The sequence below is a fragment of the Chiloscyllium plagiosum genome, unplaced genomic scaffold (genome assembly GCF_037043375.1).
Source record: "Chiloscyllium plagiosum isolate Xiang-an unplaced genomic scaffold, Cpla_swu_hap1 HiC_scaffold_50, whole genome shotgun sequence".
In the NCBI taxonomy this organism is placed as follows: domain Eukaryota; kingdom Metazoa; phylum Chordata; class Chondrichthyes; order Orectolobiformes; family Hemiscylliidae; genus Chiloscyllium; species Chiloscyllium plagiosum.
In genome coordinates this window covers 50,443,917-50,456,457 of record NW_028270188.1, presented here as the reverse complement: position 1 = coordinate 50,456,457, position 12,541 = coordinate 50,443,917, and the positions used below count along the sequence as shown (strand labels likewise).

At 51.5% G+C, this 12,541-nt stretch overlaps 1 protein-coding gene across 1 annotated transcript in view; it reads left to right on the top strand.

Annotated features, from left to right (window-relative positions):
• The window catches only part of LOC122542059 (ammonium transporter Rh type B-like), an 89,814-nt gene that overhangs the window by 64,548 nt on the left and 12,725 nt on the right, over positions 1 to 12,541 (top strand). Inside the window, exon 4 of the mRNA XM_087985078.1 lies at positions 8,176 to 8,323. Coding sequence (XP_087841204.1) covers positions 8,176 to 8,323 — 148 coding nt within the window. The remainder of the gene's footprint in view (positions 1 to 8,175; positions 8,324 to 12,541) is intronic.

Sequence of the window (12,541 nt, the reverse complement as noted above, 5' to 3'; positions counted from 1 at the left end):
CTCTCTCTCTGTGTCACACTGCCCCTCAGTGTGAGACTCTCCATTATAACACACTCTCTCTCTCTGTGTCACACTGCCCCTCAGTATGAGACTCTCCATGATAACCCTCTCTCTCTCTCTCTCTCTCTTTGTCTGTCACACTACCCCCCAGAGTTAGTCTCTCTGTTATGACCCTCTCTCTCTTTCTCTCTCTTTGTCTGTCACACTCTCCGTCAGTGTGACACACACCATTATAACACTCTGAGCTTTGACAAAGGGTCAGTTTGATTTGAAACGTCAGCTCTTTTCTCTCCTTACAGATGCTGCCAGACATGCTGAGATTTTCCAGCATTTTCCCTTTTGGTAACACTCTCTCTCTCTCTCTCTCTCTCTCTCTCTCTGTCACACTGCCCCTCAGTTTGAGACTCTCCGTTATCAGTCTATCTCTCTCTCTCTCTCTCTGTCACACTGCCCCTCAGTGTGAGACTCTGTTATAAGTCTCTCTCTCTCTCTCTCTGTCACACTGCCCCTCAGTGTGAGACTGTCCATTATAACACACTCTCTCTCTGTGCTCTGTGTCACACTGCCCCTCAGTGTGATACTCTCCATTATAAGTCTCTCTCTCTCTCTCTGTCACACTGCCCCTCAGTGTGAGACTGTCCATTATAACACACTCTCTGTGTCACACTCACCCTCAGTGTAAGACTCTCCATTATAACACACACTCTCTCTGTCTGTCACACTGCCCCTCAGTGTGAGACTCTCCGTTATAAGTATCTCTCTCTCTCTGTCACACTGCCCCTCAGTGTGAGACTGTGTTATAACACTCTCTCTCTCTGTGTCACACTGCCCCTCAGTGTGAGACTCTCCATTATAACACACTCTCTTTCTCTCTGTATCACACTGCCCCTCAGTGTGAGACTCTCCATTATAGAACTCTCTCTGTGTCACACTGCCCCTCAGTGTAAGACTCTCCATTATAACACTCTCTCTCTCTGTGTCATACTGTCCCTCAGTGTGAGACTCTCCATTATAACACTCTCTCTCTCTGTGTCACACTGACCCTCAGTTTGAGACTCTCCATTATAACACTCTCTCTCTCTGTGTCATACTGCCCCTCAGTGTGAGACTCTCCATTATAACACTCTCTCTCTCTCTGTGTCACACGGCCCCTCAGTTTGAGACTCTCCATTATAACACACTCTCTCTCTCTCTCTGTGTCACACTGCCCCTCAGTGTGAGACTCTCCATTATAACACTGTCTCTCTCTGTGTCACACTGCCCCTCAGTGTGAGACTCTCCGTTATAAGTATCTCTCTCTCTCTCTGTCACACTGCCCCTCGGTGTGAGACTGTCTATTATAACACTCTCTCTCTCTGTGTCACACTGCCCCTCAGTGTGAGACTCTCCATTATAACACACTCTCTTTCTCTCTGTATCACACTGCCCCTCAGTGTGAGACTCTCCGTTATAAGTATCTCTCTCTCTCTCTGTCACACTGCCCCTCGGTGTGAGACTGTCTATTATAACACTCTCTCTCTCTGTGTCACACTGCCCCTCAGTGTGAGACTCTCCATTATAACACACTCTCTTTCTCTCTGTATCACACTGCCCCTCAGTGTGAGACTCTCCATTATAACACACTCCCTCTCTCTCTGTGTCACACTGCCCCTCAGTGTAAGACTCTCCATTATAACACTCTCTCTCTCTGTGTCATACTGCCCCTCAGTGTGAGACTCTCCATTATAACACTCTCTCTCTCTGTGTCACACTGACCCTCAGTTTGAGACTCTCCATTATAACACTCTCTCTCTCTCTATGTCACACTGCCCCTCAGTTTGAGACTCTCCATTATAACACACTCTCTCTCTCTCTGTGTCACACTGCCCCTCACTGTGAGACTCTCCATTATAACACTCTCTCACTCTCTCTGTGTGTCACACTGCCCCTCAGTGTGAGACTCTCCATTATAACACTCTCTCTCTCTCTCTGTGTCACATTGCCCCCAGTGTGAGATTCCCCATTATAACTCTCTCTCTCTATGTCTCTCTCTGTCACACTGGCCCCAGTGTGAGACTCTCCATTATAACACACACTCTCTCTCTCTCTCTCTGTGTCACACTGCCCCTCAGTGTGAGACTCTCCATTATAACACACTCTATCTCTCTGTCACACTGCCCCTCAGTGTGAGACTCTCCATTATAACACACTCTCTCTCTCTCTGTCACACTGCCCCTCAGTGTGAGACACTCCATTATAATACTCTCTCTCTGTGTGTCACACTGCCCCTCAGTGTGAGACTCTCCATTATAACACACTCTCTCTCTGTGTCACACTGCCCCTCAGTGTGAGACTCTCCATTATAACACACACTCTCTCTCTGTGTCACACTGCCCCTCAGTGTGAGACTCACTGTTGTAACAGACACTCTCTCTCTCTCTCTCTGTGTCACACTGCCCCTCAGTGTGAGACTCTCCATTATAACACACTTTCTCTGTGTCACACTGCCCCTCAGTGTGAGACTCTCCATTATAACACACACTCTCTCTCTGTGTCACACTGCCCCTCAGTGTGAGACTCACTGTTGTAACAGACACTCTCTCTCTCTCTCTCTGTGTCACACTGCCCCTCAGTGTGAGACTCTCCATTATAACACACTTTCTCTGTGTCACACTGCCCCTCAGTGTGAGACTCTCCATTATAACACACTCTCTCTCTCTGTGTCACACTGCCCCTCAGAGTGAGACTCTCCATTATAACACTCTCTCTCTGTGTCACACTGCCCCTCAGTGTGAGACTCTCCATTATAACACACTCTCTCTCTCTGTGTCACACTGCCCCTCAGTGTGAGACTCTCCATTATAACACACTCTCTCTCTCTGTGTCACACTGCCCCTCAGTGTGAGACTCTCCATTATAACACACTCTCTCTCTCTGTGTCACACTGCCCCTCAGTGTGAGACTCTCCATTATAACACACTCTCTCTCTCTGTGTCACACTGCCCCTCAGAGTGAGACTCTCCATTAAAACACTCTCTCTCTGTGTCACACTGCCCCTCAGTGTGAGACTCTCCATTATAACACACTCTCTCTCTCTGTGTCACACTGCCCCTCAGTGTGAGACTCTCCATTATAACACACTCTCTCTCTCTGTGTCACACTGCCCCTCAGAGTGAGACTCTCCATTATAACACTCTCTCTCTGTGTCACACTGCCCCTCAGTGTGAGACTCTCCATTATAACACACTCTCTCTCTCTGTGTCACACTGCCCCTCAGTGTGAGACTCTCCATTATAACACACTTTCTCTGTGTCACACTGCCCCTCAGTGTGAGACTCTCCATTATAACACACACTCTCTCTCTGTGTCACACTGCCCCTCAGTGTGAGACTCACTGTTGTAACAGACACTCTCTCTCTCTCTCTCTGTGTCACACTGCCCCTCAGTGTGAGACTCTCCATTATAACACACTTTCTCTGTGTCACACTGCCCCTCAGTGTGAGACTCTCCATTATAACACACTCTCTCTGTGTCACACTGCCCCTCAGTGTGAGACTCTCCATTATAACACACTCTCTCTCTCTGTGTCACACTGCCCCTCAGTGTGAGACTCTCCATTATAACACACTCTCTCTCTCTGTGTCACACTGCCCCTCAGTGTGAGACTCTCCATTATAACACACTCTCTCTCTCTGTGTCACACTGCCCCTCAGAGTGAGACTCTCCATTATAACACTCTCTCTCTGTGTCACACTGCCCCTCAGTGTGAGACTCTCCATTATAACACACTCTCTCTCTCTGTGTCACACTGCCCCTCAGTGTGAGACTCTCCATTATAACACACTCTCTCTCTCTGTGTCACACTGCCCCTCAGTGTGAGACTCTCCATTATAACACACTCTCTCTCTCTGTGTCACACTGCCCCTCAGTGTGAGACTCTCCATTATAACACACTCTCTCTCTCTGTGTCACACTGCCCCTCAGTGTGAGACTCTCCATTATAACACACTCTCTCTCTCTGTGTCACACTGCCCCTCAGTGTGAGACTCTCCATTATAACACACTCTCTCTCTCTGTGTCACACTGCCCCTCAGAGTGAGACTCTCCATTATAACACTCTCTCTCTGTGTCACACTGCCCCTCAGTGTGAGACTCTCCATTATAACACACTCTCTCTCTGTGTCACACTGCCCCTCAGAGTGAGACTCTCCATTATAACACTCTCTCTCTGTGTCACACTGCCCCTCAGTGTGAGACTCTCCATTATAACACACTCTCTCTCTGTGTCACACTGCCCCTCAGAGTGAGACTCTCCATTATAACACTCTCTCTCTGTGTCACACTGCCCCTCAGTGTGAGACTCTCCATTATAACACACTCTCTCTCTCTGTGTCACACTGCCCCTCAGAGTGAGACTCTCCATTATAACACTCTCTCTCTGTGTCACACTGCCCCTCAGTGTGAGACTCTCCATTATAACACACTCTCTCTCTCTCTCTGTCACACTGCCCCTCAGTGTGAGACACTCCATTATAATACTCTCTCTCTGTGTGTCACACTGCCCCTCAGTGTGAGACTCTCCATTATAACACACTCTCTCTCTGTGTCACACTGCCCCTCAGTGTGAGACTCTCCATTATAACACACACTCTCTCTCTGTGTCACACTGCCCCTCAGTGTGAGACTCACTGTTGTAACAGACACTCTCTCTCTCTCTCTCTGTGTCACACTGCCCCTCAGTGTGAGACTCTCCATTTTCACACACTTTCTCTGTGTCACACTGCCCCTCAGTGTGAGACTCTCCATTATAACACACACTCTCTCTCTGTGTCACACTGCCCCTCAGTGTGAGACTCACTGTTGTAACAGACACTCTCTCTCTCTCTCTCTCTGTGTCACACTGCCCCTCAGTGTGAGACTCTCCATTATAACACACTTTCTCTGTGTCACACTGCCCCTCAGTGTGAGACTCTCCATTATAACACACTCTCTCTCTCTGTGTCACACTGCCCCTCAGAGTGAGACTCTCCATTATAACACTCTCTCTCTGTGTCACACTGCCCCTCAGTGTGAGACTCTCCATTATAACACACTCTCTCTCTCTGTGTCACACTGCCCCTCAGTGTGAGACTCTCCATTATAACACACTCTCTCTCTCTGTGTCACACTGCCCCTCAGTGTGAGACTCTCCATTATAACACACTCTCTCTCTCTGTGTCACACTGCCCCTCAGTGTGAGACTCTCCATTATAACACACTCTCTCTCTCTGTGTCACACTGCCCCTCAGAGTGAGACTCTCCATTATAACACTCTCTCTCTGTGTCACACTTTACCTCAGTGTGAGACTCTCCATTATAACACACTCTCTCTCTCTGTGTCACACTGCCCCTCAGTGTGAGACTCTCCATTATAACACACTCTCTCTCTGTGTCACACTGCCCCTCAGTGTGAGACTCTCCATTATAACACACACTCTCTCTCTGTGTCACACTGCCCCTCAGTGTGAGACTCACTGTTGTAACAGACACTCTCTCTCTCTCTCTCTGTGTCACACTGCCCCTCAGTGTGAGACTCTCCATTATAACACACTTTCTCTGTGTCACACTGCCCCTCAGTGTGAGACTCTCCATTATAACACACACTCTCTCTCTGTGTCACACTGCCCCTCAGTGTGAGACTCACTGTTGTAACAGACACTCTCTCTCTCTCTCTCTGTGTCACACTGCCCCTCAGTGTGAGACTCTCCATTATAACACACTTTCTCTGTGTCACACTGCCCCTCAGTGTGAGACTCTCCATTATAACACACTCTCTCTCTCTGTGTCACACTGCCCCTCAGAGTGAGACTCTCCATTATAACACTCTCTCTCTGTGTCACACTGCCCCTCAGTGTGAGACTCTCCATTATAACACACTCTCTCTCTCTGTGTCACACTGCCCCTCAGTGTGAGACTCTCCATTATAACACACTCTCTCTCTCTGTGTCACACTGCCCCTCAGTGTGAGACTCTCCATTATAACACACTCTCTCTCTCTGTGTCACACTGCCCCTCAGTGTGAGACTCTCCATTATAACACACTCTCTCTCTCTGTGTCACACTGCCCCTCAGAGTGAGACTCTCCATTATAACACTCTCTCTCTGTGTCACACTGCCCCTCAGTGTGAGACTCTCCATTATAACACACTCTCTCTCTCTGTGTCACACTGCCCCTCAGTGTGAGACTCTCCATTATAACACACTCTCTCTCTCTGTGTCACACTGCCCCTCAGTGTGAGACTCTCCATTATAACACACTCTCTCTCTCTGTGTCACACTGCCCCTCAGAGTGAGACTCTCCATTATAACACTCTCTCTCTGTGTCACACTGCCCCTCAGTGTGAGACTCTCCATTATAACACACTCTCTCTCTCTGTGTCACACTGCCCCTCAGTGTGAGACACTCCATTATAATACTCTCTCTCTGTGTGTCACACTGCCCCTCAGTGTGAGACTCTCCATTATAACACACTCTCTCTCTGTGTCACACTGCCCCTCAGTGTGAGACTCTCCATTATAACACACACTCTCTCTCTGTGTCACACTGCCCCTCAGTGTGAGACTCACTGTTGTAACAGACACTCTCTCTCTCTCTCTCTGTGTCACACTGCCCCTCAGTGTGAGACTCTCCATTTTCACACACTTTCTCTGTGTCACACTGCCCCTCAGTGTGAGACTCTCCATTATAACACACACTCTCTCTCTGTGTCACACTGCCCCTCAGTGTGAGACTCACTGTTGTAACAGACACTCTCTCTCTCTCTCTCTGTGTCACACTGCCCCTCAGTGTGAGACTCTCCATTATAACACACTTTCTCTGTGTCACACTGCCCCTCAGTGTGAGACTCTCCATTATAACACACTCTCTCTCTCTGTGTCACACTGCCCCTCAGAGTGAGACTCTCCATTATAACACTCTCTCTCTGTGTCACACTGCCCCTCAGTGTGAGACTCTCCATTATAACACACTCTCTCTCTCTGTGTCACACTGCCCCTCAGTGTGAGACTCTCCATTATAACACACTCTCTCTCTCTGTGTCACACTGCCCCTCAGTGTGAGACTCTCCATTATAACACACTCTCTCTCTCTGTGTCACACTGCCCCTCAGTGTGAGACTCTCCATTATAACACACTCTCTCTCTCTGTGTCACACTGCCCCTCAGTGTGAGACTCTCCATTATAACACACTCTCTCTCTCTGTGTCACACTGCCCCTCAGAGTGAGACTCTCCATTATAACACTCTCTCTCTGTGTCACACTGCCCCTCAGTGTGAGACTCTCCATTATAACACACTCTCTCTCTCTGTGTCACACTGCCCCTTAGTGTGAGACTCTCCATTATAACACACTCTCTCTCTCTGTGTCACACTGCCCCTCAGTGTGAGACTCTCCATTATAACACACTCTCTCTCTCTGTGTCACACTGCCCCTCAGTGTGAGACTCTCCATTATAACACACTCTCTCTCTCTGTGTCACACTGCCCTTCAGAGTGAGACTCTCCATTATAACACACTCTCTCTGTGTCACACTGCCCCTCAGTGTGAGACTCTCCATTATAACACTCTCTCTCTGTGTCACACTGCCCGTCAGTTTGAGACTCTCCATTATAACACACTCTCTCTCTCTGTGTCACACTGCCCCTCAGTGTGAGACTCTCCATTATAACACACTCTCTCTCTCTGTGTCACACTGCCCCTCAGTGTGAGACTCTCCATTATAACACACTCTCTCTCTCTGTGTCACACTGCCCCTCAGTGTGAGACTCTCCGTTATAACACACTCTCTCTCTCTGTGTCACACTGCCCCTCAGTGTGAGACTCTCCGTTATAACACACTCTCTCTCTCTGTGTCACACTGCCCCTCAGTGTGAGACTCTCCGTTATAACACACTCTCTCTCTCTGTGTCACACTGCCCCTCAGTGTGAGACTCTCCATTATAACACACTCTCTCTCTCTGTGTCACACTGTCCCTCAGTGTGAGACTCTCCATTATAACACACACTCTCTCTCTGTGTCACACTGCCCCTCAGTGTGAGTCTCTCTAACCCTACTACTTTTGCAGATGTGGGTGTGAACTTCGAAGCTGCTGTGTGGCGGGTTGTTATTGCGTGAGCCTCGGTCTGTTTCTGATCTAGCTGCCTGTAATTATTCCCAGATTAAAGATGCCGGGGGCTCGATGACCATCCACACCTTTGGCGCTTACTTTGGGCTGACCGTCGCCCGAGTGCTGTATCGGCCTCAGTTGGACAAGAGCCGAGAGCGGGAGGGCTCCGTCTACCACTCTGACATCTTCGCCATGATCGGTGAGTGTAGCATCGACAGCTCTTGGAGACCGGGCAACCCCTAACACCTGGGCACCCAAAGCCCTGCCCAAGCATGGAGCGGGCACGTTCCCCCACTGCCTCCAGCACCCAACCTCCCTGTGATTCTGGTCATCCGACCGTCTGGCTGTTCACTGCGTTTGGCAGCCTCTGCACGTGTCCTGCATTAACGTGGAGTCCTGGAGCCCGTTCTTCAATTGGCTCGCTGTTTGGAGGGAGAGGAGACTCATTGTTGTATCTGCTGCACATTCCTGCCATCAAGTGACCAGGATCAACACGTGCATTTTGCTGAGATTTCAAGTAGATATACCTGTACATACAAACTGCGTGTCACACTCAAGCACCATAGTCGTACGGCTGTCTCTGTGTGACTGACTGACCCCTCGATAGTGCGGCCCTGTCTCTGTGTGACTGACTGACTGACCCCTCGATAGTGCGGCCCTGTCTCTGTGTGACTGACTGACTGACCCCACGATAGTGCGGCCCTGTCTCTGTGTGACTGACTGACCCCTCGATAGTGCGGCCCTGTCCCTGTGTGACTGACTGACTGACCCCTCGATAGAGCGGCCCTGTCTCTGTGTGACTGACTGACTGACCCCTCGATAGAGCGGCCCTGTCTCTGTGTGACTGACTGACTGACCCCTCGATAGTGCGGCCCTGTCTCTGTGTGACTGACTGACTGACCCCTCGATAGTGCGGCCCTGTCTCTGTGTGACTGACTGACTGACCCCTCGATAGTGTGACCCTGTCTTTGTGTGACTGACTGACGTCCTTGGTAGTGTGGCCCTGTCTCTGTGTGACTGACTGACTGACCCCTCGAGAGTGCGGCCGCGTTTCTGTGTGACTGACTGACTGACCCCTCGATAGAGCGACCCTGTCTCTGTGTGACTGACTGACTGACCCCTCGATAGAGCGACCCTGTCTCTGTGTGACTGACTGACTGACCCCTCGATAGTGCGGCCCTGTCTCTGTGTGACTGACTCACAGACCCCTCGATAGTGTAACCCTGTCTCTGTGTGACTGACTGACTGACCCCTGGATAGTGCAGCCCTGTCACTGTGTGACTGACTGACTGACCCCTCGATATAGCGACCCTGTCTCTGTGTGACTGACTGACTGACCCCTCGATAGAGCGACCCTGTCTCTGTGTGACTGACTGACTGACCCCTCGATAGAGCGACCCTGTCTCTGTGTGACTGACTGACTGACCCCTCGATAGTGCGGCCCTGTCTCTGTGTGACTGACTCACAGACCCCTCGATAGTGTGACCCTGTCTCTGTGTGACTGACTGACTGACCCCTGGATAGTGCAGCCCTGTCACTGTGTGACTGACTGACTGACTCCTCGATATAGCGACCCTGTCTCTGTGTGACTGACTGACTGACCCCTCGATAGAGCGACCCTGTCTCTGTGTGACTGACTGACTGACCCCTCGATAGAGCGACCCTGTCTCTGTGTGACTGACTGACTGACCCCTTGATAGTGCGGCCCTGTCACTGTGTGACTGACTGACTGACCCCTTGATAGTGCAGCCCTGTCACTGTGTGACTGACTGACTGACCACTCGATAGTGCGGCCCTGTCTCTGTGTGACTGACTGACTGACCCCTTGATAGTGCAGCCCTGTCACTGTGTGACTGACTGACTGACCCCTCGATAGTGCGGCCCTGTCACTGTGTGACTGACTGACTGACCCCTCGATAGAGCGACCCTGTCTCTGTGTGACTGACTGACTGACCATTTGATAGAGCGACCCTGTCTCTGTGTGACTGACTGACTGACCCCTCGATAGAGCGACCCTGTCTCTGTGTGACTGACTGACTGACCCCTCGATAGAGCGACCCTGTCTCTGTGTGACTGACTGACTGACCCCTCGATAGTGCGGCCCTGTTTCTGTGTGACTGACTGACTGACCCCTCGATAGTGCGACCCTGTCTCTGTGTGACTGACTGACTCACAGACCCCTCGATAGTGCGACCCTGTCTCTGTGTGACTGACTGACTGACCCCTCAATAGTGCGGCCCTGTCCCTGTGTGACTGACTGACTGACCCTTGATAGAGCGGCCCTGTCTCTGTGTGACTGACTCACAGACCCCTCGATAGTGCGACCCTGTCTCTGTGTGACTGACTGACTGACCCCTCGATAGTGCGGCCCTGACACTGTGTGACTGACTGACTGACCCCTCGATAGTGCGGCCCTGTCTCTGTGTAACTGACTGACTGACCCCTCGATAGTGCGGCCCTGTCTCTGTGTGACTGACTGACTGACCCCTCGATAGTGCGGCCCTGTCTCTGTGTGACTGACTGACTGACCCCTCGATAGTGTGACCCTGTCTTTGTGTGACTGACTGACGTCCTTGGTAGTGTGGCCCTGTCTCTGTGTGACTGACTGACTGACCCCTCGAGAGTGCGGCCGCGTTTCTGTGTGACTGACTGACTGACCCCTCGATAGTGTGACCCTGTCTCTGTGTGACTGACTGACTGACCACTCGATAGTGCGGCCCTGTCTCTGTGTGACTGACTGACTGACCCCTTGATAGTGCGGCCCTGTCACTGTGTGACTGACTGACTGACCCCACGATAGTGTGACCCTGTCTCTGTGTGACTGACTGACTGACCCCTCGAGAGTGCGGCCGCGTTTCTGTGTGACTGACTGACTAACCCCTTGATAGTGTGGCCCTGTCTTTGTGTGACTGACTGACGGACCCCTCGATAGTGCGGCCCTGTCTCTGTGTGACTGACTGACTGACCCCTCGATAGTGCGACTCTGTCTGTGTGACTGACTGACTGACCCCTCGATAGTGTGGCTCTGTCTCTGTGTGACTGACTGACTGACCCCTCGATAGTGCGGCCCTGTCTCTGTGTGACTGACTGACTGATCCCTCGATAGTGCGACCCTGTCTCTGTGTGACTGACTGACTGACCCATCGATAGTGCGGCCCTGTCTCTGTGTGACTGACTGACTGACCCCTCAATAGTGCGGCCCTGTCTCTATGTGACTGACTGACTCACCCCTCGGTAGTGCGGCCCTGTCTCTGCGTGACTGGCTGACTGACACCTCGATAGTGCGAGTCTGTCTCTGTGTGACTGACTGACTGACCCCTTGATAGTACGGCCCTGTCACTGTGTAACTGACTGACTGACCACTCGATAGTGTGGCCCAGTCTCTGTGTGACTGACTGACCCCTCGATAGTGCGGCCCTGTCTCTGGGTGACTGACTGACCCCTTGATAGTGTGACTCTGTCTGTGTGACTGACTGACTGACCCCTCGATAGTGTGACGCTGTCTCTGTGTGACTGACTGACTGACCCCTCGATAGTGCAGCCCTGTCACTGTGTGACTGGCTGACTGACCCCTCAATAGTGCGACCCTGTCACTGTGTGACTGACTGACTGACCCCTCGATAGTGCGGCCCTGTCTCTGAGTGACTGGCTGACTGACCCCTCGATAGTGCGGCCCTGTCACTGTGTGACTGGCTGACTGACCCCTCGATAGTGCGGCCTTGTCACTGTGTGACTGGCTGACTGACCCCTCGATAGTGCGGCCCTGTCACTGTGTGACTGGCTGACTGACCCCTCGATAGTGCGGTCCTGTCTTTGTGTGACTGACTGACGGACCCCTCGATAGTGCGGCCCTGTCTCTGTGTGACTGACCCCTCGATAGTGCGGCCCTGTCACTGTGTGACTGGCTGACTGACCCCTCGATAGTGCAGCCCTGTCTCTGTATGACTGACTGACTGACTGACGCCTCGATAGTGCGGCCCTGTCTCTGTGTGACTGACTGACTGACCCCTCGATAGTGCGGCACTGTCACTGTGTGACTGGCTGACTGACCCCTCGATAGTGCGGCCCTGTCACTGTGTGACTGGCTGACTAACCCCTCGATAGTGCGGCCCTGTCCCTGTGTGACTGACTGACTGACCCCTCGATAGTGCGACCCTGTCTCTGTGTGACTGACTGATTGACCCCTCAATAGTGCAACCCTGTCTCTGTGTGACTGACTGACTGACCCCTCGATAGTGAGGCACTGTCTCTGTGTGACTGACTGACTGACCCCTCGATAGTGTGGCCCTGTCTCTGTGTGACTGACTGACTGACCCCTCGATAGTGCGGCCCTGTCTCTTTGTGACTGTCTGACTGACCTATCGATAGTATGACCCTGTCTCTGTGTGACTGTCTTGACTGACCCCTCGATAGTGTG